General features: G+C 47.1%; 12 protein-coding genes across 12 annotated transcripts; 5 read left to right on the forward strand and 7 right to left on the reverse strand.

Annotated features, from left to right (window-relative positions):
* Positions 1-2,037: 2,037 nt before the first annotated feature.
* Positions 2,038-3,243, forward strand: BDR25DRAFT_269074 (uncharacterized protein; the record flags this gene model as incomplete). Its single annotated transcript, XM_033687145.1, has 5 exons — positions 2,038-2,394; positions 2,441-2,511; positions 2,559-2,962; positions 3,029-3,100; positions 3,147-3,243. Coding segments are annotated over exons 1-5 (939 nt in total), but the record flags the coding sequence as incomplete, so codon positions are not given.
* A 382-nt stretch (positions 3,244-3,625) lies between these two features.
* On the reverse strand, positions 3,626-4,459 carry BDR25DRAFT_306247 (uncharacterized protein). The gene is made up of 2 exons (XM_033690591.1): positions 4,228-4,459; positions 3,626-4,177 (listed from the first exon to the last, which is right to left on the reverse strand). The coding sequence occupies exons 1-2, from the start codon at positions 4,371-4,373 to the stop codon at positions 3,745-3,747; spliced, it is 579 nt and encodes a 192-aa protein (XP_033543316.1). The 5' UTR covers positions 4,374-4,459; the 3' UTR covers positions 3,626-3,744.
* BDR25DRAFT_359803 (uncharacterized protein) lies at positions 4,437-5,001 on the forward strand (the record flags this gene model as incomplete). Its single annotated transcript, XM_033696150.1, has 3 exons — positions 4,437-4,480; positions 4,532-4,882; positions 4,947-5,001. 3 exons carry the CDS (start codon positions 4,437-4,439, stop codon positions 4,999-5,001), a joined length of 450 nt encoding a protein of 149 aa, XP_033543317.1.
* Positions 5,002-6,678: 1,677 nt separating this feature from the next.
* On the reverse strand, positions 6,679-8,684 carry BDR25DRAFT_237244 (uncharacterized protein; the record flags this gene model as incomplete). The annotated part of the gene is made up of 4 exons (XM_033685579.1): positions 6,679-7,629; positions 7,683-8,120; positions 8,186-8,432; positions 8,491-8,684. 4 exons carry the CDS (start codon positions 8,682-8,684, stop codon positions 6,679-6,681), a joined length of 1,830 nt encoding a protein of 609 aa, XP_033543318.1.
* Positions 8,685-12,600: 3,916 nt separating this feature from the next.
* BDR25DRAFT_78579 (carbon-nitrogen hydrolase) lies at positions 12,601-14,357 on the forward strand. Its single transcript, XM_033699041.1, has 2 exons — positions 12,601-12,633; positions 12,718-14,357. The coding sequence occupies exon 2, from the start codon at positions 12,907-12,909 to the stop codon at positions 14,215-14,217; it is 1,311 nt and encodes a 436-aa protein (XP_033543319.1). The 5' UTR covers positions 12,601-12,633; positions 12,718-12,906; the 3' UTR covers positions 14,218-14,357.
* Positions 14,358-14,873: 516 nt separating this feature from the next.
* BDR25DRAFT_359808 (uncharacterized protein) lies at positions 14,874-15,664 on the forward strand (the record flags this gene model as incomplete). Its single annotated transcript, XM_033696151.1, has 6 exons — positions 14,874-14,959; positions 15,010-15,047; positions 15,102-15,140; positions 15,179-15,316; positions 15,355-15,486; positions 15,537-15,664. The coding sequence occupies 6 exons, from the start codon at positions 14,874-14,876 to the stop codon at positions 15,662-15,664; spliced, it is 561 nt and encodes a 186-aa protein (XP_033543320.1).
* Positions 15,665-16,664: 1,000 nt separating this feature from the next.
* On the reverse strand, positions 16,665-16,823 carry BDR25DRAFT_153083 (uncharacterized protein; the record flags this gene model as incomplete). The annotated part of the gene is made up of 1 exon (XM_033683930.1): positions 16,665-16,823. A coding segment is annotated over one exon (159 nt), but the record flags the coding sequence as incomplete, so codon positions are not given.
* Positions 16,824-16,896: 73 nt separating this feature from the next.
* BDR25DRAFT_317848 (uncharacterized protein) lies at positions 16,897-17,274 on the reverse strand (the record flags this gene model as incomplete). The annotated part of the gene is made up of 1 exon (XM_033691706.1): positions 16,897-17,274. One exon carries the CDS (start codon positions 17,272-17,274, stop codon positions 16,897-16,899), a length of 378 nt encoding a protein of 125 aa, XP_033543322.1.
* A 37-nt stretch (positions 17,275-17,311) lies between these two features.
* Positions 17,312-19,359, reverse strand: BDR25DRAFT_359810 (uncharacterized protein; the record flags this gene model as incomplete). Its single annotated transcript, XM_033696153.1, has 13 exons — positions 17,312-17,387; positions 17,427-17,549; positions 17,613-17,624; positions 17,797-17,912; positions 17,992-18,016; positions 18,077-18,301; positions 18,350-18,418; positions 18,471-18,558; positions 18,645-18,779; positions 18,825-18,928; positions 18,963-19,114; positions 19,160-19,222; positions 19,297-19,359. The coding sequence occupies 13 exons, from the start codon at positions 19,357-19,359 to the stop codon at positions 17,312-17,314; spliced, it is 1,251 nt and encodes a 416-aa protein (XP_033543323.1).
* Positions 19,360-19,457: 98 nt separating this feature from the next.
* Positions 19,458-20,090, forward strand: BDR25DRAFT_237608 (carbonic anhydrase; the record flags this gene model as incomplete). The annotated part of the gene is made up of 4 exons (XM_033685595.1): positions 19,458-19,548; positions 19,597-19,707; positions 19,770-19,881; positions 19,958-20,090. 4 exons carry the CDS (start codon positions 19,458-19,460, stop codon positions 20,088-20,090), a joined length of 447 nt encoding a protein of 148 aa, XP_033543324.1.
* A 137-nt stretch (positions 20,091-20,227) lies between these two features.
* BDR25DRAFT_377671 (MFS quinate transporter-like protein) lies at positions 20,228-22,405 on the reverse strand (the record flags this gene model as incomplete). Its single annotated transcript, XM_033697512.1, has 7 exons — positions 20,228-20,573; positions 20,640-20,778; positions 20,840-21,242; positions 21,295-21,648; positions 21,697-21,783; positions 21,839-22,274; positions 22,327-22,405. The coding sequence occupies 7 exons, from the start codon at positions 22,403-22,405 to the stop codon at positions 20,365-20,367; spliced, it is 1,707 nt and encodes a 568-aa protein (XP_033543325.1). The 3' UTR covers positions 20,228-20,364.
* Positions 22,406-23,230: 825 nt separating this feature from the next.
* Positions 23,231-24,360, reverse strand: BDR25DRAFT_237342 (malate/L-lactate dehydrogenase-like protein; the record flags this gene model as incomplete). The annotated part of the gene is made up of 2 exons (XM_033685584.1): positions 23,231-23,596; positions 23,638-24,360. 2 exons carry the CDS (start codon positions 24,358-24,360, stop codon positions 23,231-23,233), a joined length of 1,089 nt encoding a protein of 362 aa, XP_033543326.1.
* Positions 24,361-27,748: the final 3,388 nt, after the last annotated feature.

Below are 27,748 nucleotides of genomic sequence, written 5' to 3' on the forward strand. Positions count from 1 at the left end.
TTGAGACTCAGGTAAGATCTAAGAATCTACAGGTGGGCCACCTGTGGGTGCTCCACCTGTCGATTCCGAGCACTGAAAGGGAGTTCAAGGTCTCAGCAAGCACAATTGCAATAGAGAACAAAGTATTCTCCGCTCAGTGAGTTAGTCTGAAAAACAGCTCTCTCTCCCTGTGCAGCTTCATAGACATCCCAGAGTTTCTCAGAGTTTTGTTCAGCACTATTCGTGCCAGTTATTTCAATTTCACAGGCTGGAACTCTGCATCAAGCGGGAAATCCATGTAGTGGGCAACCCACGATGCATCAAAGTACGAAGGGGGGACTGGTTGCTGCGCCTCTGTTGTCGAGGCTTGCCTTTGCTGAGAAGGTTGTTGACTGGGTATTCGATAAGTATGCATACATTCACCCGCGCCTCAATGATCGTTTTATGAGGGCGTTTCTGGAACAGCTGACTAAGAAATGTGAATACAAGGAGGAGGGATGTAGAAAGTTGCCCTGCCGGGCAACTCAGGTGCTCAATTTTTCAAGCTTAGGAACGAACCTTCGCCGAAAGTTGAGGACGTATCAGGTAGTTCTGCAGCTTCAAAGACCAGACACTGGACACAAATTTTCGAAGCATACACTAGACACTGTCGTACAGCGAGCGGTCACCTTATCTCTTTTGTCATGTTCCACCATTCGGCAATCCCCGAATGAATCAAGGTAAGCGTTGCGACGGTGGCACAAGGCCATCAAAATTCCCCGGAGCTATCTCCACCCCGCCGAGATGGTGAGTTTCGGGTGACCGCTCGCATTTAGACCCTTGAACCCTTGAACATAATGCAAAATTCATCACAGCACAAGTCACAGCTGTCAAGTGCCGACTGCGACTGCTGGAACGAGAGTTTATGTCCGCGCAAGTCTGCTATAGAAAAGGTTTCGCACAATTTTTTTCGGAATACGTCAAGTACTGCGGCGTACTGCGATCAAGACACGGTGCCCATAGGGCGGTCGCAATCCTATGCAAGATCTCGGGGATTGAGCCTCTTTCAGACGGATTGCGCACTCTGGCCAAGAACTCTTGACTTCCAATGACGATTGCCGACAGATCGCTGCAAGCATTGTTTATTTACCTTAAAAGCTTCTAGGAGTCAATCACCAAAGATACGTATTTCGCTTTTGCCAAACCATGAGAAACCTCCATATTATGAACTTTATATACCCGCAACCTTTGTGAAACAAGGTGAACCGTTCGCATTCGCATTCAGTCAGGAATGTTTAAAAATCGGCAATTGTTCGGGGCGGAACCGTTGTTTGCCGCATTGAGTGCTTGCCATTTTACCGCCGAGCTGCAAAAAGATCCAAAAATTGCGGGACATTCGGCCAATATTCTGCTTGAGGATGACTCGTTGTAAGACAGCTGAATCTGACAAGTGAAGCGGCCCTCAACTACCTGAAACATTGAAAGTCGGGCTGCTGCAGATCATGGATAAACGGTGGGGGTTAACCTTCACCACACAGCGCGCTAAATTCCACAGACCCAACACATTTGCTCCAGAGGAGCTGGCCATCAATAGGATTTGGTGCCGCTGCCGTCGACGACAGAGTTTCGTCTCTTGGCGCTTGACGATTGCTTCACAAGGGCGGTTAGCCAAGCATGCTTGCTGAACAACACTGAAGTTCTCAAAGCAGTCCATGTGTCCGCCACATCGATCGTAGACACAAGCGGCCGTTCTCGGTGCGACCCTAGGGTAGGCGTCTAAATTAATTCTCATTGTGGCAGCGCCATTGGCTCAGCGCAAGGAGCTGGCTTCGCTTCACACGTGGTGCATGCGAATACTATGCGTTACCCAACTCCGGTGGGGGGCCACTTAAGATTTGTGAGCTTTTGGGCTTTGCGCAATTACCGCTGGTCGTTGATTCGCCCAGAGGCAGGTGGCAGGCTGATTCAGGATCAATTCCTCGTAATGTTTGAGAGAAAAGAGCCAACTCGCTCCTTATAGTCAAGGATCGCCGGATCTTTTGCAGCTTTAGAGTCAGCACTCCGTCCTTTGTTCTTCTCAACTAAACTTCACGTCTTCACCCTACTCACAGCGACCCTCGAGGTTGGGCTCGAGTATCACCATGGCTGATGTGAATGGGATCTTAAGTCAAGCTGATGTTCTTTTCCCCCGCGCCGGCGGTCTCTTCCCTCCCTCTTCCGTAATCAACAAATGGCCAGCACCGAATTATATCAACCCGGAGACGAGGGACTGGACTGGGTCAATAATGTTGATAGTCGTACTCGCGATTACTTGCGCTGTATACCTAGCACGCATCTGGGCACGAATGAATGTGGCCAAGAATCCTGGATTGGACGACCTTCTGATGTCAATTGCGATGATTCCTCTCATTGGATTGACGGTAGCAGTCATTTTAGGTTCGTTCTCAGTCACTATCGTTACAATGTATCTAACTTTCCATAGGCAACAGTGTCTATGGGTTTCAATTGCATGCTTGGGATCAAACACCTCGGACCCTCATAACTAGTCGCCAGGTTAGTGATCCAGGGTTCGGCAGATGCGATTCTAATACCCTCCCCAGATCACGTTAGCAATCGAGGTTCTCTACTTGGTAGCTACATCGCTCATCAAGATATCTATTCTTTGCTTTTATCGACGCATCACGAATGGAACCATTAGCAAGGCTTTTGTGTACTGGGTCTGGGTATCTATTGTTTTTGTAGTCTGCTACTGCATCATCTTTGTCTTCATCATCGTCTTCTCGTGTTCTCCAATTGAAGCATACTGGCACCTCTTTGACCTTGCTTGGAGATTATCACACGAGCTGAAGTGCCACAATGAAGCAGTGGAGATTATTTCTGTGGTGGTTATTAGCACGTTGCAGGATCTATTCATATGCGCGCTTCCGATTTTCCTTGTGTGGAATCTCCAAATTTCGAGACGACAAAAAGCTGCACTCATTGGCATCTTTGCATTAGGCTTACTGTGAGTCTGCCCCGGAGATAGTCTTGGTTGGAGCTTAACAAGGAGAGACAAGCTAAACGTTGACAGGACATGCGTCTGTGGAGTAATGCGGACCTACTATGCTATATACGTCTACTACTACACTTACGATATTACTTGGTATGCCCTTCAAATCTATCAAAAGGATTACGAATGACAGTCTTAGGATCGCCCACCATGGTTGGATATGGACTGCATTAGAGGCGGACCTGGGAGTAATATGCGCTTCCGCCCCTGCACTCAAGGTCTTCTTCCGTCGCTACTTTAACCTTTCCGCCAACCAAAGTGGAAACTCCGGTTCTGGGAGCCGAAAATTACCATGGGGCAAATACAGTCCTTGGTCGACAGGTCACTCAACTACAAGCGCAACCAGAGATGGAACCACCTCTCCTGTCCCCCTGAATCGCATTAAGGTCAACACTGGAATGAGCGTCACGGTCGAGGATCGGGATGATTTGATGAGCCGAGGAAGTGATGCGAGCACACGCGGACTCACTGCCCTTCCTCTAACAACGGAGTCGCCAAGCTCGAGGTTATTTGAGGGCCCCCGGAAGTTGCAGAAAGCTCTCAAGTCTGATTCGGAAAGTACCTTAAAGAGTAGGGTGAACAGCATTGACATTGAGAGAGACGCTAGTCGATGCTGAGACTATGGAATCTTCTGTAATACATTAGGCTAAGGGGCAAGTGCTCATCTAATAAGACCATAGGTAAGAGGAGATGTTTCATTTTGAATCGGAACGTGTACTCAACGCAGAAACAGCATCTTACATTGCACTACTAGAGACCCCCGACCAAGCAGTCCCATAATCCCCAATATAATGCTGCTTGCCTGATGCCACCTTTTGTACCTGCTGCAGAATTTCTTCCGGAGTACTCTTGGACGGCACAAAGACCAGTCCCGCATCTACCGCTGCCCTTTCCGTGCCGATGTAATTCCCTTCCGAATCTTTCGCATAGTGTTTCAGATAGTGGTCTCGAGTCATCTTTCGCACCATGACAGTTTGCGATACCGACCCGGAACGACCTTTCAAGACGTCTTTAAAGGACCGCTTTTCGGTGCTAAGAATCATCGGCACGGAGATCGTCTCTGTGAGGTCGCCAATTTGGAGGGAACGGATGTTGGCGGAAATGTCTTCAGCCAATGGCCGGGGCGGTAAGGCACCTATTGCTATGTTGGAATATACCAGGGGTGGTGTTCTTTATAATTCGACTCAGCCTTTGATAATGTTCCCTGGTCGCCAACTCACCCCTCTTTCTGATGCGCCCGATTACTCTCCACCCGAGCGTCTTCCTCCTTCAACATCAGTTTTCGACCTGTCGTAGTATCGACAAATCCACCATTTTCTTGGACCTGCTTTGTTACGTCGACATACTCTTTTTCTTTTCCGGACATGTTCGACACTTTCTGGCCGACCCAAATTGATCCGGGGCTTTTCTTTCCTTGACGAAACGGTCTATGGACTGCAAGTCTGACCTGCGTCTGCATTTCAATATTCGGGCGTAATGGGTCCTCTCTTTAAGTACAAACTAGATTGTGGCGCAGCTGACAAGGCTGAAGCGACACTGTTGCACCAAACTGCCCTTCCGGACTTCGCGTAAACATTTAGATCGCTCTGGAATATTTTTACGAGGCAGACTCTGCATTCAACCACATACGAATCTATGCAAATATTCATGTGCGATATTGGAGGCTTTTGGTGTAGCGTTTGGAATCCGCAAGACCGAGGCAAATTCAAAGAAATGGCCTATGCAGCACGAACTACTGAGAGGGACGGCTGGCGGCAATGACGGAGTTGACAAAATGCGAGGCAGTTCAAGCCGATTGGACAAAAGTCTCCGCAGCGTCTCCACAGCGTCTCCGAGCCTCAACTTGCCCCGCACATCCCGTCAAATATGGCGAAGGTTGATTCCGCGACCATCTTTGAGAAGTAATACATGCCACTATACCCCATCGACCGCCCCACAGATCCCAGCAAGAACTAGGAGGGCCCAATTCTGATCCAATTCAGCTCTACCAGTAGTTTGGATATAATATTCTCTCAATAAAATACAAAATGGAGACACCTACCTATGAAACTCCATCTTATCATACACTGATCATCATTATGCACGTGACTTCATACTTCACCAGAACAACAGCTTACGAGGCACAAGCTAAGCCACCATTGGCGAGCAGGGGTGAGTTAAGTCCAGTGGCAGACTAACGCAGGAGGACTAACACAGGACTGGCGCCAGCGATTCCTTCGTAGCTCCTTGGTTTGCGCCGCCCTGGAATATATTTTCAACCCGCCTCTACGACCAAACCTTCCCCCTCCTCCACATCATGCAAAACGTGAAGCACAAGCAAGGCCTTCCTCCACCTTGGTGTCAGCTCAAACTAATATCATTCAGCCTCGATATGGCGACCAGTGGAAACTAGCTAGAGGCCAGCGTGGTGACTACCTCACTTTCACCTTATTCGCCTTCTAGCTAACCAAAATCTACCACATCGTGACTCCTTTCCTCATCTTGCCCTAATTTTAGGCCAACATCATCTAGGCCTAAAATACCCACGTAGCACCAAATTAGGTGGAGGCCAGCGAGGTGACCATGTCACCTTCACCTCACTGGCCTCCCAGCTCACTGGTATCACAAGATCGTAAGTCTTCCAGTTCATACCTGTTTACTTTAGCTAAAAGTTTCCAAAATCTTCAAAGGACTCGACAAAGGTTGGAGAGGTGCCAATATCACGTCACTTCACTTCCCCCCTCAAATTCACAGGGCGCCAACAAGAGAAAGGTAAGTACTTCGCTCAACTAGTGTTCACTTTAGCCGAAATTCTTTTAGAAACAAACAAGCCAGGAGGTGTGTAGACAGACAGGACCAGCAGCAGTGTCTCAGATAGCGCTAAGACACGCTCAAGAGATGGCAATGAGTCTCCTACCACATGCACAACCTTCTATAGCTGCCTGTGAGCGGTGCGTCGGCAGCCCTCAGGTATGAGACCAAAGCCCTGTATGATAGGTCATCCATGAGGGAGTGACGGGGGTTCAAGTTGCCAGCCTGTCTGCCCCATTGTTGAGGGGAGGTGGGGAGCAAAGAGGTCCACAACTTTGACATACATTGTCATTCACAATCACAACAATCACTGCGGTCGAATCAATCGCATCACAATATGTCCCCTGCTACTCCAGTCTTTCTGTTGCCGTGATGTGAAATTTCCTTACTGCTGTGGCAATGCCATGCCCTCATAAACAACATCCACCCTGGTCACCCGCTGCCTCGCCGCCTCGGGCACCCTGCTTCGCACAAATTTTGCTGCCGCCCCCCTTAGCCCACAATACCCAAGAACGCGCAAACCGCCGAAGTTTTTCACACCCTCATCCAAAAGTCCTCCCCAAAAGCCGCCAACGACTTGAAAGAAGCTCCAACATCTGCTGGTCCAAGCCATGCTGCCCTTCAGGAAAACGGCCATTCCACCTTTGTAGTGGAACACGATTGCCATGAATATTGGGTGGACATGGATGATCGTCTCCATATAAATTGTTCGTCGTAGACAATACAATACAATATCATATTTTCCTCCGCAGGCCATTGCTATCTAACTCGAGCTTAAGAACGCCCGGGTCTCCAGCTCCTGTAACCGCCCAGCACTAGTGCCATCGACTCCATTCCCTTCGAAAACCCACATCAGTGACGCAAGCACCACAACCAGCGCGTTACACGATCTCCTTTACAAAAACTCTCCCACGCCTCTTAATGCACTTATCATCCTCCTCGTCCTCCTTCGCCTCCAGGCTGTCCTTCTCCGAATGTTCCTGATAAAAAGTAATCGGCCAGGCAATACTCCTCCTCGCGCCTCCCCAAACCCTCTCATTCGCCCAAATCCCACTCAGCCGATCCCCTAAAACAATCGCCAAATGCAAACACATCACACACGGGATGACAGCCGCACTTCCAATAAACACATACATCCACGCATGGTTCCTAGCTGCGGCGATTATAAAGCTCAAAGGAATAAACGCAGCTAGCATACGAGCGGCAATCGCGAAGAGATGGTAGACATCAGAGCGAATATCGCGACGCATGATAACATGGAAGACGACGAGGCAACAGAAGATAAGTGCCGTTGACGTCCAGTAGTAGTTGTAGACGACCTGCCAGGCGTTGTATGCGGTTTCTACGACCTCCATATCTTTGGGCTTTGTGATAGATACGCTAGAATATAGCGCTGATAACACGCTGTCGTATAAGTTAACAAGCGGGCCTGGGAATGTGCCTGTCTTATACATTTCCATGAATTCTGGAATATCCGTGGACGTGCATATCCCAGTGCTATTCCCGATGGTGTACAGTTGCGTTTGGATGTTCGATGCGAAGCGGCTAGACTCAGCCTTTTTGTCGAATTTGAAGGGTTTGATTTCCTTGCCGAGGATTTCGACGAGGGCCGCACCATCTAGGTGGAGATCCATGCAGTTTTTGAAGATGGTGTAGTTGAAGGCGTTGGATTGCATAAGAACGTAGCGTGCTAGTGCCATTTGCTGCGAGCCTTCGACCGCGCCGACAATGGAGAGGTGCAGCGGGAAGTGCATGATGGACCATATTTGTTGGCGGATGGTGCCGAATTCGCCGTGTGGGCGGTTGTCGAAATAGAGCATCCAAATGAGGAACTAGGGAATGTTAGCGTCAGCTAACAGGATGAATAGACTAGCGGTGGACTCACCAAGACGAGTACAATGCAGAAGATTAAACCAGACATCTGCAGATCTTGACCTTTACCTAAGAGCTTCCCAATCGTTTTCGTGACTCCAATGGCGCCTTCTCCAATCACAATTAGGGTAAGAAGCCCCATCCGCTCAGCCAAATGTGTCTTCTTAAAGCTCACCATCCGCCACGAGCAAGAAATCGACACAGTACCGAGACCTTCCAAGAGTAGGATGAGATATCCAGTACTGTACATTGCCGGCCCCGGCCTAGACGTAAACGCGGTTGCTGTAACAGCAAAAACGGATGCCGTCACCGCGTACACCAATATATTGAGGAACAACGGGAGGTAGAGTCTGTGGTATCCTTTCTTGTGGACCCAAACTAGGACGACCGCGTATTGGGTGATCAAGAGGACTCGGAGGAGGAGGAGCGTGATAGATAAGATTTGAAACATCTAGAAGACAAGTTAGGCGATAGTTGCGAATGTGGAGATATATATTCATCTCTTACCTGATTGACATCGGTTGGATCATCTGCTGGATTGAACCCAGACCCCACAAGAGCAAATCCAACAAAAATAACAAATTGGGCCATCTTGCAGGCGCGCTCGTAGACCGAGTCTCTAGCGAAGCGGACATCATGAAGTGTGATTTGGAACCAGGAAGACCAGATGATGGAGAAAAAACCGATATATGAAAAGAGTGCTCTAGCATCGTTGATGGAATGATAAGACGTAAAAGTCGCAAGATTTGCAACAAAGATGAGACTTCAATGTAGTTAGCCAATTTTCGAATGTCGGGAGAGAATAGCACGGGTTCAAGTACTCGAAGAAAAGCTCAAGAGGGCTGGCCTCATGGCGCTGGACGAAAATCATATCATCGTCACTGCCAGCAGCGCCTTTGAGTGGAGTCTCAATCCAAGGCACAATTGTGTGTTGTTTAGAGGAACTTCTAGCACCAAGAGAAGCTTTGGCTTTGTCTCTAGACGAGACTTCGGGTCCGTTTGGAACTCCGAACATTCCGTGCGAAAGTAAAGTGAAGGAGGTAGAGGTGGTACAAAAATTGGGCTTTAGCGGCTCTGTTGTAGTGAAAGATACAATGGGATCGTCTTAAGGACTGTCATTTCCTCGTAGGGCGCTCTGGTATAGATATAGACATCCCCCTCTATCGAAAACACGGAGAATTAAATATCTTCCCGATGAAGAGTACCGATGGATCGTATGACTCTGGGTTTAGAAGTTCCTCTCGATTAGAGAGGTCTGGACCATCAACTCCCTCTCAACCCATGTCAATGCAGAATCCAGACAAGCAATCCCAGATCGAGATGCATACTTCTCTTGCGGGTACCTCGTTCAACGCTTTTTAGGGCGAAAGTGAATTCTGACTTTGTGGAAAGCTTCCCTGATCAAGGGGCCCAGACGTATATAGCAAGGTAGGGTGATAGTATCACGTCTGGAATCGAGGATCCCCCAGAGACCGCTATCTAAAACCAGTCAGCGACCTCTCCGGCATAAATAGCCTTAGAGGATAGACAAACATCAAGCCAGTGGGGTTCACTAGATGTATGGCCTAAGGAAAGAGCTCCCATTGGATGTATGGCATGCCAAGAGGATGCACACTGGAGGCTCGATTCAAGCGAAAGCCAGAATGAGGCACAAACAGTTCAAATGGACGGGGCCCCTAGATGCGTGGTTTGAATTTCAGGTGTCTGGCCCTGACCCTGGCTAATAGGTATTCTATGTAGGGGAGACGTACGATGCGTGGAGCTGAGGAGGACCCGTGGAGCAATTCTTCGTGACCATGGTGCGATGTCTATCTATCTGAGGTGCAGAACTAAAGCAGCATACAGCTACCAAGATGTTGGGACTGTGGCCGTTAGTGGTCTGGGCTGTTTCGTTTGCTGGACGGTCTCGATGGCCGAAAGGAATACAACTGGAGCATGAGCTGTGCTGACATTACTCGTTATACCGCGCCCATGGTATACCAGGCCTCTCCTGAGAGGAGCTTCCGATGAGGAGTTGTCGCGATACCCTCTTTCTAGGGAGGAGTTGGAGGCCTGAACTTCCTTTGACCACTTCTGACATTTCATTTTCGCGGCATGCCTCCGGCGTTTGAAGACGTCTACAGGATAGAACACAACCTTGCTTTTCCATTCCGTGCCGTTCTTCACTAATCTCTATCCTGCTCAGATAAAGGATATGCCAGCAGAATCGGCATCTGCGTATATTTCTCGTCATAGGTCATCCGAAGTGAGTAATCAGATATTTGTTAGTACAAGTACATACAAATCCCCTACACTTCATCGTCTAGTACATGGGCATGAGACGAGTGTGTCTGGAAATAGAACCCAAATCCAATTGGAGACCTCCAACAATATGGTGGGACTTGCGGAAGTCAATCTTAACAAGTCGTCGAAAATATCGTGGGATAATTGCATGGCTGGGTCCGAACATGGAGCTAGTTTGCTGTACTCACGAGCCACAAGGTCTCGGAACGAATTTCCTTCCAGTAAGATCGCGTTATATTGCAAGAATATTCCTGTTCCACATGTACTAATATAGGGGGATATCGGATTGGTCAACTGCGCGGCGCCAAAGGGGTTCTTGAAGTATTGACTCAACGGAGTAATCTATCGTCGGCAGCAAGTCCCAGAGAACTGGCCTGAAGTGTTTAGACACAGTTTTCCAACCCACGGAGAAGGTTAGCATACAGAAGTAGTTTGACAACGAGCGCGAAATTAACGACGTCCCTTGCCATCGATCCGAATGTATTATGTATGCAGTTGCGGCTAGTGAGGGCCAATGTGCTAAATTAAGATTGCAAAGATTTTGTTCCAATCTAAAAAGCTCTTTGTTTCGAGCCAGTAGAATCTTTTCCTGGCCTGAAACGTGCAATGATAGACGATGCCAGGCTTTACCAGTGGTAAAAGCGGAAATTTTTGGTTTCTACAAAACGTAGAGGCTAGCGTCTGTTTCTCGAATGTTTAAGCTTGAAAGGCAATTGAAATTTAGAATCATGTGAAGTGTATAAATAACCTGTAGGAAACGAAGTTTCGAGCTTTCCATACCAAATGTGGTGACTCAACACGTGACCCTTGACGTTGAAGGTTTCAGACAGTCCTATTTATGTGGTCGTCCTCTGAAAGGCACTAATCAGATATATTGATGGTAACTTCGAGTTCCGCATCCATCAAGACGGCATGTGTCTACGATACGGCGTGGCGTATCTTCAACACCTGAACTCTGGCTTATAAACAAGGGCTTCTAGGAACGAAGCACGTGGTGTGTTTCAACGGGGTGACAAAAGGGAGAAAGGATGGGTAGATTCCGGTATGTGGGGTTCCCTGGAGAGGCACATCTAGACAATCGTGGACCAGGTTGGGACACTACATCCTTAGAGGTATGGTGGTGGAGTTCTCGTAGATGGTGCGGGTGATAGGAAAGATTGTTGGAGGACGATTTGCGAATGGTGGAAAAATTAAGTTTTAAGAGATCCCAGTATGACGACACCAACCTCAGGTACGTGTGGCGGCCACTCCATCTGCCCTGGCCGATCTATAGGATCCTTGGCTTAGCTACCGTGAAGGAACCCTAAATCAGCCTCGCTGAAAGGGTGGCAGCGGTTTAGTCGCTCTGTTTCTTCTCTGTTCGAAGTCCTCTAAAAAGAGTCAAGACGTATCAATAACGCTTCCGAGACAGACGGCCCTTTCCCATTCAACCTCCCGCCATAGGATCTGGCTTTGGAATCCGAGCCAGGCGCGAAGCGGAGAGAAGGGCCAAGGGACTACCAGACCCGGATTCTTTTTGGGTGTGGGTAACTCTGCCTACCAACTAGGCCCCCCAAACACACATATGCATCGTCTGAGTTTGACAACTCAAATTTTTTGGGGGTAGACAAGGAGTAAAATGAAAAGGGCAAAAGGAAGTATCAGATCCAACATCTCTCCGGGAAGGGTGGATTTCGCGTTGACAACCTTGCTCATCAAAATGCCTCAAAACTGTAAAGCTTACTATTCAGCCGTGAATGTGGTAGTTCGCCCGGCTGGTCGATATTCTGGAGCTTACGTGGCAGACAGGGGAGCCTTTGGTGGATGTATGGGAGGCTCCTAGATCGATTTCTCCTGCCGACCAAATGGGGTTTTCCGTAGCACCGGGCTGATTCCAAGGTCGAAACTGCAAATGAATATTTCGAGGTCTAACTCTCTAGCTGGTCCTCGTGGTTGCCCTTGTCAGGGACTCGACGACTCAGCGAGTAGGTAGTAGCCTCGATTTCGCGGTACTCTCGGTCTTCTGGTAGCACGATATCTCCCTTTGGGATCGTCCGTTGCTCTCGTTGTTCGCCCCCTCCCAAATGCGCACCTGCAAGCTAGCCCTCTGGTTATTCCATTCTATCAGATATCAGCACCAAGGATGAGATTGAGGGAAGGCTCTCTCTCTATAGTTCCATGGCTGTTTCTCTTGGAGAATTGATGGCTGTCCTCCCGTCTCATCTCATGCCTGGACGCGCCTTCTTTCCCATCCAAATGACGACATGTCCTCCTCTTTATCGCTTTAATTTACGAGGCGGCATCACCCCGATGGCACAATTTAGGTCTGAGCAGTTGCTCAAATCCTGAACATAGTAGATAACGCTCTTTAGGAGCACTCTTCTAGGGTGGCGAACTCCAAGACATCTGCCCGAACCGTCTCTCGACGAGATTATTGAAGTTGATGGGGGTATAGTTGTTGGCTTAAAAGATTTTCGCTCGATTACGGCATGGTATGTCAGAATTCCACGTGAGGTACTCTTCCAGGGAACGAACTAAGACGAGTTGGAGCTCGAGGGAAAGGAGGGGAACAAAGTTGTTTGAAGCCAAGTCCGAGAGGCTAAACCCGATTCGGCAAAATTAGAGGGTGGATTTACTGACGGCATCTACTCCCCAATGGAAAACGCTCAATCGAAGATAACAACTTCGACTTCTCGACATCGGTGAGTGAGATTCCCATCAAAACCTTCTCAGAGTTCGTCACGGTGTTAAGGCCTTGGACGAGATCTGACGCTGATTGGCTGAAGCACAGCTGGAAGTCTCAAAAGCTTCATGTTTCCCCGCTCCTCAATCCGTGCACGGAAGTCGCGTTATTCAACCTCAGTCATCCCACTATCCCACTTCTGAAGGACATGGCCTTCCACGACTCTGTTTCCTCTCTCCCTCACTGTCAGCCCTGAACAAACCCTCCATAATCTCCCTTCATCTTAACCAAAATGCCAAAGAAACTGAAGCTGGCTTCGGCACAAAGCCGTACACTCTCTACTACTGCCGACACCCTTCGCGCACTTGAACAAACCGCGACGTCCGCCGCACAGCAGGGCATCGATCTAATCCTCTTCCCAGAGGCATACCTCGGCGGATATCCTCGAACATGCACTTTCGGTAACGCCGTTGGGGGTCGTACAGTGGATGGTCGCGACCAGTTCCTCCATTACTTCCACTCGGCTGTCGATTTTGGTGATACGCCGGCAGGAGCGGGTGACGACTGGCTAAACCGCAAGCTTCCTTTGCCAAAGAACAAGAAATATCGCGGTGATGGCACCCGCGAAGAATTGGAGAGAATTGCGCAAGAGACCGGCGTCTTCATTGTGACTGGTATCGTCGAGCGCGTTGGAGGAACACTGTACTGTGGTGCCGTGTACATCTGTCCGCGGGAAGGCATCCTCGGGAAACGCCGAAAGGTGATGCCCACCGGATCAGAGCGCATGATCTGGGGACAGGGTGCCGCGTCCACGCTCCGGGCTGTGACGACAGAGATCAACGGCGTCAGATTGTGCCTGGCTGCTGCTATCTGCTGGGAAAATTATATGCCTCTTCTGAGACAGGCCCTATATTCCCAGAATGTAAACCTCTGGCTAGCACCAACGGCTGATGCAAGAGATACCTGGGCGAGTCTTATGAGGACGGTTGGCTGCGAGGGTCGTTGTTTCGTCATGAGCGCGAACCAATGCCTGAGGAGAAAAAACCTTCCTGACTGGATCAAAGGGAACACTCCAACCTCGCATGGGGAAGCACCTACGGCCGGACTAGCCCCACTTGCCTTTCACTCCACGGAGCCTTCCCATCCCCATGGCGAGAGGAGAAGGAGCACCATCACCATTACCGATGATAAGCACGAGATCTGCTGGCCCGTCATCGAGAAGCGTGACACTGCTGAGAGCATTCGAAATGGAGACTCTGCTATTGACGAAGAATCTGTCAGTCCTGGTGGTGCAAATCGGCCAACCTCAGGCGTACCTTCAGCTGTTGAGCACCACCGGATATCATGGCCAGCATTCAGGACCAAATCACATGCAGTAGACGATGAATTTGTCAGCCGGGGAGGGTCCTGTATTATGTCGCCCTTGGGTGACGTGCTTGCAGGTCCACTGTGGGAGGTTGAAGACGGAGGATTACTAGTTGTCGAAGTCGATTTCGAAGATTGTGAAAGGGGAAGGCTGGATCTAGATGTTGCCGGAAGCTATTCGAGAATGGACAGCTTTCATTTGACAGTTGACGGATTGGACTTAAGCCCTCCTCCATGATTTGCCCACAGAGATCAATAGGGGCCAGAAAATGGTACAGAAAGGAAACCGGGGGGTTCACGATGAGCCTTCCTTTCTGTTCTCGGCATTCCTTTAATCCCCCTCACAAACATCAATATTACCATCACCCATTCATTATGTTCGCATCCAGCTTCTCTTCCGTTCTCATGGTTGTCAATCTAATCATGGAACCTTGCCATGTGTTTCAGCCTGAAGTCCGCCTTGAGCGGCGTGGTGTTAACAACTTAAACCTGTGGATGCATTTGAAAGGAAATCTCGATGTCTAGCCTTCCGACTTCTTCGACTTCTCTCCTACTATTAATTTTGCTTGTAAGCGCCAAATGGCTCGAAAAGCCAATTTTTCTACCACTAGAAGTAGGTCATTTCCTGGGAGGGTCGAACGGCAACAGAGTCCGGTCAAGCAAGGGATTGCTTCCTGATTGAAGAATCAATGAAAATTTATAGCGGCTATTTACGACGTCAGTTCCGATCCAGGGGCAAATCCCGCAGAGGCAAGACATAGCCTTACAACGCACTCCCAGAGATTAGTACTCTCGATGTCTGGCCCGAAACGTACCATTAATCGCATATCAATCGGAGCTTGAGACCCCGCCTGCCCCACTTCTTAGAACCTAGACATAAATAGTCCCGAATCTATGCGCACTCCCTGGGCTTATCACCATCCCTCTTCTACAATGAGCTCATCTTCAGCTAGATATTCTCACATCTCCTCTTCGGAATCGTGATATCGCATACCCCTTTACTAGTAAGCCGGCTAACCCAAACTCCTAGAAGTGAGTCAACTATTACATCCGAAATCGTCTGCCCTAGTGAAATCCTGTAAAGCAATTAAACCGTCATATCCACTTCTCCACCAACCCGAGCACTCTACACTATCCGCCATCGACAGACCCGAATTCCCGGTATCCAAACTAACCCTTCAACCATCGTTTCCCCAAAGTTCACTATACACCAACCCCTATAAATAAATCCTTCTACCCTCCACCCACCTCTTCAAATGCTGCCACATCATCTCTACAAAGTCCAACTCCCCCTGTGACGCAAACCGTGCTAGAATCCTTTCTTGTCCCAATAAATGGTCCGTCCGACCTTTCGCCTGTTCTACCTGCACTCCAGCTCATGTCCGCAGTACGTGGAGCCGCAGTGCGCAAGACGTCGAAGAGGAAATCCTCGAGTCCAATAAAGTAAAGAAGGATGCGATGAGTGAGTACACAGATCCCAAAGTACAGAGTGGGGTTGGGTTTTTGAGTGGGGGAGGATTGGGGAGGGGTTTCTAGAAATAATGGGGAGGATATGAGGGGAGGTGTCTGAGGGAATTCTGCCATTCGCTGGTTGCGACGATGGGGGGGATGGGGTGCTGATAAGGAGGCTTGGGGGGATGGGGATGGGGATGGGGATGCCAGTTTCACTAGTCAACAAGCATTGAGCTGGCTCCAAGATCAGACTAGAATGGCTAGGTCTTGACTAGTGTAATACAAATGGCTCAGGCGCTGTGCTGCTCCAAGTATTCATTCCATGCTTTGCCCAAATTACCAAGCAAGAAGAGCGCAAGGATGGCGGCTAACACGCCCTTCTGATGTGCGGAAACACCTGTCCTTGAGTTGATCAGCGTATGGTACACTATCGAATGCGGCAACGCTCCCACGGTCACCACCAGAGAGATAGCAGCGCCGACACCAAGCAAATCCCCGGCAGCGACTTGCAGTGCTCAGTCTTCGAACGTGGGCACCTTAATGCTCTTGTCAAAATACGCTACAGCTCAAATTGCCTGCGCCTCGGCCGTGAAGAGCTTGTTGCCTGCCGTAATATAGTTCACGAATAGCACTGAGTCGTGTAATGGCGCCCTACTGTTGTATAAACGGAACGGCGCTTTGTGTGCAAAAGTCGGCCTGCGAGGGTGTGGGGGTGGTCCGCAAGGAGCGGAAGCCTTTTCAAGACTTTCTCATCGGCTGCGAGCATAAACTTGTTCCACCTGGCGATCATCCCGATTGGCTCGTCCTGTCCTCGACCAGGGAGTCCAAGCCCGATGGCGATGTCAGTGTCTAAGAACTCGACCCTAGCCAGTTTCCATCTAGTCCCACATAAGACAGCATCGCAGGAGAAATGGGTTACACTATGGAGATCTAACTCCTCGTTATCTAACGTTGCTAGCAACTAAAGGCGAGAAGTCATCGTAGTCGATTGCGCCGCCAGTATTATTTTGCCAGAAGATGCTTTGGAACGTCAGCGAAAATCTTGGATCTTTCAGTGTGAATTTCAATGAAAAATACTACTGCATGGAAGCACTTCATATTCGAGCTTCTCAGAGCCTTTTTTCCTTTTCCGATTTTTATAAGCTGCTCGTTTTCGCACCGTATATTCCCCAATCCCTTGAGGATACGTTTCACGATGTTAACACTTATACCCATGCTATGAAGAAACCACGTCCACCATGTATCTGAGTTCCATAGCGACGGTTGTAGCGATGAAATCATCGTCGTGTGTGCTGCCTCAATGTCATTTTTGTAGGCTGATGGAATATCCACTAGCGCAAAGAATCCGGCACCCTTTCCCGTATCTCGAATGGTCCAGGAAACAGTCTTGCCCGCTTTAATGGCTTGGTAAATCATACCTGCTGAGGAATTTCCAGCCCCCAGGACCGCGGTGTGCTGGGTCGTCTTATCTGAGATTATGTTTGATTCGCCGATGTCTCGTGAACGCAAGATCTTTCCTCCGGAATTCGTGAATATCCCAGACACTAGGAGATCGGGAATAGCTGGGGAGGAAGCTTCCCCATTTCCGAGCACGGGCTTCTCCGCGAAGAGTACCTTTGGAGTTCCTTTTGAGTTGACAGAGGATCACCAGAGCCTCCATTGCTTGTTGGCTTTGTGAGCTGATTCCACCTGTATCCCAAAACTGTATTCGGTTTTGCAGCAAACTACCGGCATGGCGCAACTTGCTGACATAGTCTTCAATGTATTCCTTAGTATACCTTTCCTTCAACAAATCATTGCAGTCTTCCTCTGGCGGTCGGTCCATTGGCATCCGTGTGTCCATTGCGGCCAGAAACCATCATGCAACCTCCCCGTTGAAGTCAGCATGTACAATAAGGTACCCGCTTCAGAATATCCCTACGCTTGCTCAAACACCTCTCTGATGCAGTAGTTTGACTGGGGAATGGTTAGATGCGTGTTCTTGTGGGCTTGGACGTTACGCTGGCTGCAGGGATACCGAGAATGCCGGCTCTGATGGCGATGGCCTTGAAACTAGCGCGCTGGGTTTCATTTGAGATATCTATAAGGCGTTGGATTTGAAATAAATGGTGGAGAGCTCTTGCAAAATCCATCGCGAGGGCCTAAGCTAATGAGTACCTAGAATAGAATAGGGTAACACACTTCATAAGCGAGCTGCGCATATAAGTGAGTCCTACTAACTTTCTCTATCTTTGCAGTCGCGTAGTTTAACAACGCACTATATTAGAATTGATACAACAGCTAGTATAGGCTAAGCAGCATCTATAGTATCCTTCTTGTATGTATGTAAGTTATGCCCCTGGCCTCACTACCAAAGAAGGCTTACAAGAATCGTAAGGTCTGTAGTCCGCCAAAGCTCTCGACTAGTGCTTTAGGAAACGACAAAACGAGGAATATGATAAAAGTGAGAATGTAGAGGGGATTGGGACCTATTATGGGAATCTCGCTGAGAGAGGCGAAGAGTAGAGGTCTGACTCTATATGCGTGAACGTAAATAGAAAGAGGGAGGCAGAGGTCGCACTAACGCCAAATCTCTCCATGACACCCTATTCTCTGGAGGCGTAGGTACAGATGAGGAAACGCACGCATACTCTCATGCTAAGGACCAGTTGAGCGGGTTTGCGTAGTCGTCAAGAGTGTACCAGCCTACTAGGATGACTCGGGAGGACGTCTTCTGGACGATAATGGGCGTGGGCTTTGTACATGCCAGCGAGAGTTTTTGCTCCAGCTGAAGATGCTCAGGGGTGTTGGCTTGAGTATAGTGGCGGCTCTTTGTGTGTGTCATACCAAGGCTTTCGAGTTCGCTGTCTGGCCAGAGATCGCTCATGTCACTGCCCTCTGGGCCCATGGAAGGGAGCGAGAAATAGGCATATTTTCACCATATAGGTGATTGGAGTATTGATAAAGGAATTAAAAATCTATTCGCTGCTCTGGGTACTTTTAAGAGTCTGTTGTCGGTGAGAAAGCGTATTCTCTGCCCGAGAGGGCTTCTCTGATGACGTCACCCATTTCGGGATTGTAGGAAGTGTGATGGTTTCGTCAATACCCCCCCAATATGACAAAGCTGGAATAAATTGTAGTAGATAAGCTAATGAGTATCGAGAGTCAAGTGTTGGAGGCGAAGGAGTATATATATACATTTTTTTGATGGAATGAGTTGTCAGGAATTGCAACATGGAGACCGAGATATGTAGGAGGACTTGAAATAAAGCTCAGATGTCAGAAGTTGCAAAGAAGCTGTCAATAGGTCGCTGCCGACAGCATCTTGTGCGTCTGCTCTGGGTAACACCTCGTCTCGCAGAATGTCGCCTGGCAGATTCCTCGGTCATCATCTTTACAAATTACAATCAGCACCTCTTCTGTCAGCAGTTAATGCCGTAGCGGCTATACTGTAAAGATCAAGGATCTGTCGGTTGATTACTTTGTGCATAAATGTCGGACACGTTGTGCAGTGGAAGCTCGCAACATCCCCCCTTCTTTCTTCAGCAATACCATCTACTCAACTCCCTTATCATCGCAATTGATTGACAGTGCATCAAGCCTGGTTTAACTCTAATGGTGTCCTGAAGTGCACCACTAATCATGATCTCGGTCGATGGTTGGCTTTCCTGGGGAGCTTTTGAGGGCTTGCCGAGCCTTTCATTCTAATCAGGGTCGGCCCAATCGGCATGTTGCTTAGAAAGTCCCACGATAACCTGCCATTCCGCCCATCTATTGACTACTCCTTTGTATATAGGCTCAAGTACTATCTTCTATGATCCACAGTAACTCTACGAACTACATCCTAATTATCGTCGCCTTCAGCAACAACAATTCTTTTCATCACCACATAAATAAAATGATCAACGAACCTCTTGTCGAAATGCTTGCACGAAACAGGTGCTCTCATCTTCCAATGTTAAAACACCTTCCAAATACTAAAACCTTTCCAGCAAGTTCGCGCAAAGCTACAGAGCACCCCCTAGTCTCACATCCATGGCCTCAGCCATGAGGGCATCCGGTGTCGGCGTCGTAGTACTGTCATGTTCAGATCCAAGATTGAATCCGTACCAGATTTTGGGTATTGATCCTACCTTAAGTAATTTTCACTAGCACAATCAAAGTAGCTATAGTTGATTCTGGGTAGAAGCAACTATGGTTCGAAATGCTGGCGGCCGCGTTTTTGATGCGATCAGGACCTTGTCTGTTTCGCAGACCATCGGCACCCCAGGCACGATTGTGGTTATGCATCATACTGGTCAGCAGACTTCAAGTCCATATCCCAATATCTCCCACCGAGACCATGCTAACCCAATCTAGATTGCGGCATGACGCATTACCATGACCCAGCTATCAAGAAAGCCTTAATCGAAATCGCGCCTGAAGAGCATGAGTCCATCGAAGCTTCCCAGTTCGGAGAAATCATCACCTCGTAAGTTCCTCCCTCGACATTCCGTCCACGAGATGTTTGTTCGAGTTCTGACATCTGAGGACAGAATTGAGGAGAGTGTTAGAGCTGATGTAGCGATTCTGAAGGCGTCGCCGTTGATTAAGAAGGATACCCAGATTGTTGGGCTGAAGTACGAAATTAATACAGGCGTGCTTATGGTTGTTGATGGGGAGATTAAGAGTGAGCTGTAGTTGTAGGTTGAAGAGCGAGTGCCCCGAAGAAGGATTTGGGAATGTAATTCGTTGTCAAGGAATGTAATGTTTAGATCTTAAGATTGATGAAAAGAAGGTGCCTCCAAATCCAAAGAGTATTGAAAGTAGCAAATCTGGGTTGATTGTGCTTGAAACCTATAGTTTGTTGGCTTAGCTTCGGGGTAGAAGACCTTGCCTTTAACTTCCAGATTGTTCACTCGCCACAGCGAACCTCCGTAAATTAGCCCATCCACTCATTCCCAGTTTAACTAACTTAAACCTTCAGCTCTGCCGTCTGACTCCCCACTCTCTCAACCTCCCTCGTGCCTGAGACCTTTTCCATCTGCGCGGCAGCAGCTTTCTCGCCCTCAACATCCATAACCTCCGCGATCCCTCCACTTCCGCGCGTAAGCTGCGCACCCTTACGGCCGATAAGATACCATGGCAGATTGAACATCTCATCCATAGCCTCGAGGGATTTACCTATTGCAATCTCATTAGTATGATTCTAGGTGTAGGGATAGACGGATTAGGAGATGCATGTCTGACCTGTAGTCTCTGGCAGGAAAAACCACACCCAAGCTAAACCGATAGCCGTCACACAGCTGAAGAAGAGCATGGTTCCTCCGGTAGTCATGGCTAGGAACATAAGCGGGACCGCCTGTATACACCCTCGATTAACTTCTGCCTTCCAAGTAAAGTACAGACGTCCAAGGAAAGGGGTGAGTAAGGTAGGACAGAAGACTCACCTTCGAATTCCCATACTGATTAACAAAATGAAACGTCATCGCAATACTCCCGCCCAGTGCCCTCAACCTCAACGGATAAATCTCACTGTTGATCAAATACTGAATACTATTCCAGCCCAACGCCCAGCCGAACCCGGAGAAATAGATCATGACAATGGCGCCCGTTGCCGCTCGTTTCTGGGAGGGAGTTTGCGCGACATCTTTGTCGGCGATGTTGTTATCAATGAGGAGGAAGATCGCCATATACAGCATTGCGAAGAGCTGGAGCGTTATGCCGGAGGAGAGAGCGCGCTTGCGTCCGATGAGGTCGATAAGTAAGAAGGCGCATAAGATGCTGGAGATGAACTTGACGAGCCCGAAGATGGCGGTTGCGAAGAGTTTTTCGTTTTGGCCTGTTGTGCCCCTGGAGAGTTTGTTAATATCTCTTTTGAACGGTGTGGGGAAAGATAGCATACATCATCTCGAAATATTGCGGGGCGTAAATAGTGATGCTATTAGCACCAGACCATTGGGCAAGCAACTGCGACATGATGCTCAACTGGATCCTGTACAGATTCCCTTTGCTAGCAAATAGCTCTCTAATCGGACCGAGCCAACTAGTACCCATAGTAGCTTCTCGTTCGCGGTTTAGCTGGTCGTTAATATCAATGATTTCGCTAGTAACATAGGGGTGGTCGGATGGCAGTTGACGTAAGCGAGAAAGTGTTTCCAGGGCTTCTTCATGTCGACTAACTTTGATGAGCCAGCGTGGAGACTCGCGTGAGAAGAAGGAAAGAGTAAAGATTATGCCAGCAAACATCAAGTGCATGCTAAGATCTCGTTAGCTTCATGACTGAGATCTCGGTCGGAAGTGTTACCTGTTTGGAACAAGCCATTGCGCATCCGTCTTCGACGAGATATGAATCGAAGATCCCCAAGACGCGAAATAGGCGAGCATGATGCCACTGTGCCACACATTAGCATCTATTGCAACTGAAGCACCGGGATCAGGGCGCTCACATATAAACCGCACCAGCAAACGCACAAACACAAAGTCCCCGGATGGCCCTCGGCGCGGTCTCCGCCAAATACGTCGGTGCCACAACTGTTGTCTGTCCGATCCCAATCCCTGCAATAAACCTCCCCGCATATACCATTCCAAGATTTCCCGTCCTCGCACTAGCCAGGAAAATACTAATCCCTAGTACCCACAAACAACACAATTGCCTTGTTGCCCATAATCTTCCAATCTTGTCCGTAAGGTAGAAGGCAATAAGTGCACCGAGGATAGATCCCATCTGGACCATGGAAGTGATGTTGGAGAGTAGTTCCGCTCGGTCGTGCTTGGATTTAGAAGGATCTTTGAGGCCGAATTTATCCTGGAAGGGCTTCAGTTCCGCAGTTGTGCCGATTAGACCTTCATCGATGCCGCGAGCAGCACCCATCAGGCCGAAGACTGGAGGATCTTGTTAAAGATGTGAAGGGGCTTTGGTGGGGAGATACCCTACCGAAGACGCCATACCAGAGTCTCCAGTTTAGAGACTCTTTGGGAGTGTCCTTAAGATTTTCTCGCCAAGGGTTCCACATGGGGAAAGTGGGACTGATGTTGAGCTGATATGGGATTATTACTTGGCTCCCAAATGGCTTGGGTTTACCAGCGAGAAAGTCGAGGAACAAGTGAAATGAACACTAGGGTTGAGGTTTCGTGTGTAGTAAGACGAACTTTCACAACACGCAATGCCAGTTTGAACAGAAGGCAAAGTTACTCAAAGCTTAGGGATGGCGGGGTTTGATATCGTGGTCAGCAGTCAAACAAAGTTTCGTGCGCGTCTCACAAAACCCAGGTTCGGGGAACAGAACGTGTGACCACATATATATGCTACGATGCCTCCAGCTTAGTAGGCTAATTGTGCATGCACCTTCCAAACATGGCCATTGCATGCACATCCTGGCTCTTCACCAACTCAATTCCGCTCCTCTCTCTATCGCCAACAACAGGGAAGAAGGCCGCACTACTTATGCTTGGCTGGTCAAGTGCTAACACAGGTGTAACAAGGAGACATCAATGTTGCAATGCCTAGAAACATGGCGTAAAGCTTTGCATGCTTTAGTCGTGAAGCTTTTGCACGGCGAGAGAATGCGAAGCTTGGCAACGGAAAAGCCGACGGGGAGTGGTTGTGATACGTCGGAGAAGACTGGGGGTTGAAAGAGAGGTGTGAACATCCATGACCACCCCGCACTTGATCCATTCCCCCACATGCCAAGCACCTTGGCATTAGGGGTGCTATCGCACACATCAATTCAGTGCGCTCGTCACCGAAGAAAACCCGGCTAGAACTGTTCATAAAACAAAAACGACTAGATGATTCAAGACCGAACTAGGTTTTGACGATGGTCCACCTCAGGGCTCTTCTACAAACGGGATTTTACGGGACAGGACGACACCGAAATACTTTGAGCCCCAACTCGTTGAGATTCTTTGTTGAGGGCTTCAACTTCCGCTTGCACAAGCGGGATTCCATCGTGTAGGCGCTCTTCTTTCATCAATAGCTCAATCTCACCTGGGAAGTAGATGCGGTCTGTGCCTGCCATTCGGTCCGAGCCGATTACACGGCCATATAGGTAATCCATACGTTGTTTAAATTCCTCAAGACTCATGAACAGGTCTGGCTTGAGAGCGACGAGGAAGTGGCCGACGTCTGCGGGCTTGGAGGGATCGTAGGGGTTCGTGACGTGCCCAGCAAATGCGCTGCCGGAGAGAACGCCAGCGAAGACGTCCTAGAACAAAATATGGGTTTAGAAAAGCAGTATATGTAAACTTGACAGGAGTTACGTGCCATCATGATGGCAAGGGCTGAGCCCTTGGGTCCGCCTATTGGAAGCATGACACCTTCTAGAGCCTTTGCTGGGTCGTCAGTCTGCTTTCCCTCCTTGTCTAATGCCCAGTCTTTCGGTATCTTCTCCCCTCTCCGTAGGGCCTTGTGTATCTTCCCTCGGGCTGCAACACTGGGCGCCATGTCCACAATGAAGGGTCGCCCCTTCCCGGCTGGGGCCCCACAAGCGATTGGCGAAACACCCATCAGCTTTGACTTGCCTCCCCAGACTGGCACTGCAGGAGATGAGTTGGTGAAGACGAGGCTCACCATGCCTGCGTCGAGAGCCTGCTGAACCACCCAGGCTGACATGCCGAAGTGATTCGAGTGTTTGACAGACACCAGGCCTATGCCCACCTCTTCGGCTATCTCTATGGCCTTAGCCATTCCCATGTGTGCCGCGAGAAACCCAAATCCATTATGGCCATCTACTTGAGCAACGGCTGGTGTGACTTGGCGAAGTGTAGGAGCGGCTCGGGGGTCGAGCACGCCCTGTCGAATGCGCGCCATGTAGCTCGGGATTCTGTTGATGCCATGTGTATCCACTCCCCGTAGATCTGCTTCGACCAGACCTCTAGCAATGATAATTGCATTTTTGCGGGGGACTCCGTTACCGGCGAGGACGTTCTCGACGAATGCTCTTGCATTGGGGGCAGTCACATACATCATGCGGTTCTGTTCAGTGGCCGAAGACATCTTGGCAGACGTATAAAGCAGTTGTTCAGAGTGTCAATTGAGTTTTCAAGACAGACTTTGCGTCAGATATAGGGAAAAGTCGGAGCTGGAGGGTCAATCGCAGCGGATTTCCGGATATTACCTGCATGTTGAACATAACTTAGCTATCGGGAACTCGTATCGGTAAGAAGACCGTTCCGTGGTCTCCTCCGTTTGCCAAGCCGAAGCCTTGGATCTATTGTGTGCGTTAATCCGTGCAATGTCTTGGCAACACCTTAAACTTTGCTTTCCGCCACTAAATTTGTATAAGAACTTAAAATTTTGCCTATAAAACTCTATAACTACCTAACATCTTTTAATTTTAGTAAACATTTAGGCGCTGTACGTACTTCCTATTTAGGAAATAATAAGGCTAGGTTTTAATGTTTAAAATAGCTTTCTAGCTATGTTTTAAGCTTACAGAGTCTCTTGTCGCCCACCACCTACTCAGCAACCCCCAGCGCTCACTGTGAGCGCCTGTGGCCTATCTAATTGTACGCGTATTAATATATGTTGTTTTTTACTGCTTAGATAAAGGCCGCAGGCAATTGCTAATTAAAAGGGGTGCAGCAACTGCGCAGTATACAATGTAATAGATAATTTAAAGACGCACAGCAGCGTAAGAGCACCTATCTAAGGCAGGCTTAGTTATCTACTAGCAATTAGTAAAGAAGATGTAGATGCTTTTTTTAGTAAGCTTATCTACTTTAAGTAGATGTACTAGAACAAGATTGCACTCTAGTTATAAGTAAAAAAAGGCATTTAAATTAATTACTTAAACATATTCTAGTTTCTCTTTTAATATAAATAAAGTTGCTAAACGCTTTAAGCGTTCTTTATTAATTAAAATAAGAAACTTTATAACTTATATTATAACTTAATAAGACGCTTTACAGCAGAGGATTTAGTGTTTCTTAATAAGTTAATTTTTAATAAGAAGACTAGCTAGTAGCACTATATATACAGCTTAGTTAGCTATGTCTTTTAGTATACCTAGAATATTGCTTAAGGCAGTACTTAGTTAATTCTTCTTATGTATATAATTAATAGCTATCTTTTTTATATAGCTGTAAAAAAAAGCTACTTTAATTAAGAGTAGTTTTTTAAGTAGATTAAAAAAAGTCTAATCCCTATGCTTTAAGTTGTGTATAGTAAGAAGCACTTAGTAATTATTCTAGATAACGTTTTAATTTATATAAATAATAAAGTAACATAGATTATTAAGGCTAGCAGGTATTTAGTAAGGTATCTGCCTTTATACTTGCTTAACTATAATCTAATAGAGCTTACCTTTACAGTGCTTAAAGTATAGATTAAGAGGAACTATCTATATATTTAAGGGTGTTTTAGTAGTAACTTTAGTGCCTTCTTAAGGGCAGCTATTTAAGAAAGCAAATGCAACTGTTTTACCTAAAAGCACTTTAAGTACATAGTAGAAGGGCTATATATTAAGCAGGAGGAGCTAGAGTGCGCAAGGAGAGAGCTAAGAGAGCTTAAGAGAGTAGAAAAGTTTAAATTTAAATAGATTATTTAGCTATATTATTTCTGCTACTAGTTCTGCCTTACTTACTACTACCTATCTTAAGTAGGCTGCTAGCTGTATAATATATTAGCTTAAACTAATAGAGATCTTTGTAGAGATAGTAAATAAGCCTATCTTTAAGCCTAAACTAGGTAACAGTAATAGTATACAGGTCACCTTTAACTCTGCTTATCTTGCAGAGATTCTTTATAGTCTATAGCTTCTTAGTTGCTACTTTTTACGTGTAAATGTAAGAATCTTTTTTATTCTCTAGCTATTACTTAACTAACTACTTAAAAAAGTCTTTTACTGTTTTTTAAGTATTCTATTTACTACCTTTTATTATAGGACTTAAAGAATAACTTAAAAATTAAGGCGCTGTTAAGGTAACAACTAGTAAGGCATGTAGCTGCTAGTAGTAAGAGAGTAGAGCAGCTTTTATAAGAGAGATACTAGCCTACGCTTAAAGCTATTAGAGATAGAGCTATTAAAACTTTTATTACTCTACTTAAGTAGCTTCTTTATTGCTTATTCTTACTATTTAGTTAAGTAACTGCTGCTAGCTTATTTGCTTTACTAGCTTCTTAAATAACAGCTTATTTAATAATAATAAGCCTAGCCTTTTCTTTTTATTTTTCTGCGTGTAAGGGTTTACCTAGAGCTTGTTACCTTTCTACTGTAGCGCCCTAACAATCTTATAACTAGGTACTATAACAGAAGACTCTTCTATAACTATAGACCTTCCCTACACCTTAAAGTTAACTAGTTTAATAGCATAGTAAAATTAGTCTAGGTAAATATAGCACTACTCTTTATAGTTATTGCAAAGCTCTATCTAGCACTTCTATGTACACATAATTGCTAAGTAGTAGTCTATTGCCTTAGATATCTCCTCTACTTACTCTGCTGCCCTAGCTTCACGCAGCAGCTGCTAGGTACAACAGCTGCTTAGTATTGTTAGTATAGTATCTAGATCTAACAATAGCTTGTTAGCTAATTACTTACACAGAAATGCCCTCTATAGAGCTTTAACTTTAACATAGAGCTCTACTTTAAAATCTACTCTATTAATCCTCTTAGTAAAGCGCTTAACATAGTAATTAACTGCTTTAAGCAGGTAAGCGCCCTCTATAAAACTAAAGTTAGCTAAGGTAATGTGCTGCTAGGTAGATTTAAGGTGCTTAGCTTAATAGCTTACTAAGTAACTAAGCTAAGTAACTTTTTACTTATTAATTATAAAAGCTGCATTAGCAAGCACTAAGTCTACTTTATCTTTTATAAATAACATAGAGAAGACTAGCTACTAGTAGTTATTGCTATTATTAACTACTTAGTTTCTATTTATGCGCAGAATATACTTTATATCTATCTTATAGTTAGGCTCTTTAGGAGGTGGGGATAATTGCTGCTAAGGTAATAGTTAACACTCTAGCTTTACTACTAATAGTAGTAATAATAGTATCTTAATAGCAGCTATTAAAGCAGCAGCGCGCTGCTTATCTATAAAGGTAACTTTCCTTCTTGTCTGCTTATTTAATCTACTAGCTTTTTAACCTCTAGAAGGTGCTTTAGAGGCTGCTGCAGCAAGGGCTCTAGCTAACAGTTAACAGGTAGCACTAGTACTTAAACGCGTGGCTGCTCTAGCTATAGCTTTTTAGCTAGAAATTATTTACTAAGGGCTATTTTAAACTTCTAAAATTTAGCTTTATTATTTCCTAATTAAGAAGTATGTATAGCTTTAAGATCTAACTAAAATAATAGATATTTAGGCATAGATAGGGGCAAATTGTCGCTTTGTCAAAGTTCTTATAGATTTGGTAA

Source organism: Lindgomyces ingoldianus (assembly GCF_010093535.1).
Source record: "Lindgomyces ingoldianus strain ATCC 200398 unplaced genomic scaffold BDR25scaffold_34, whole genome shotgun sequence".
Lineage (NCBI taxonomy): Eukaryota > Fungi > Ascomycota > Dothideomycetes > Pleosporales > Lindgomycetaceae > Lindgomyces > Lindgomyces ingoldianus.

What these genes read in the sequence shown, in the direction of transcription:
- BDR25DRAFT_306247 (XM_033690591.1), bottom strand. Translation starts at nt 4,373, where the DNA reads ATGTCCGGAAAAGAAAAAGAGTATGTCGACGTAACAAAGCAGGTCCAA. An exon ending in CGGGCGCATCAGAAAGAGGG is followed by an intron (nt 4,178 to 4,227) that starts GTGAGTTGGCGA and finishes CGAATTATAAAG; the next exon opens with AACACCACCCCTGGTATATT.
- BDR25DRAFT_78579 (XM_033699041.1), top strand. Translation starts at nt 12,907, where the DNA reads ATGCCAAAGAAACTGAAGCTGGCTTCGGCACAAAGCCGTACACTCTCT.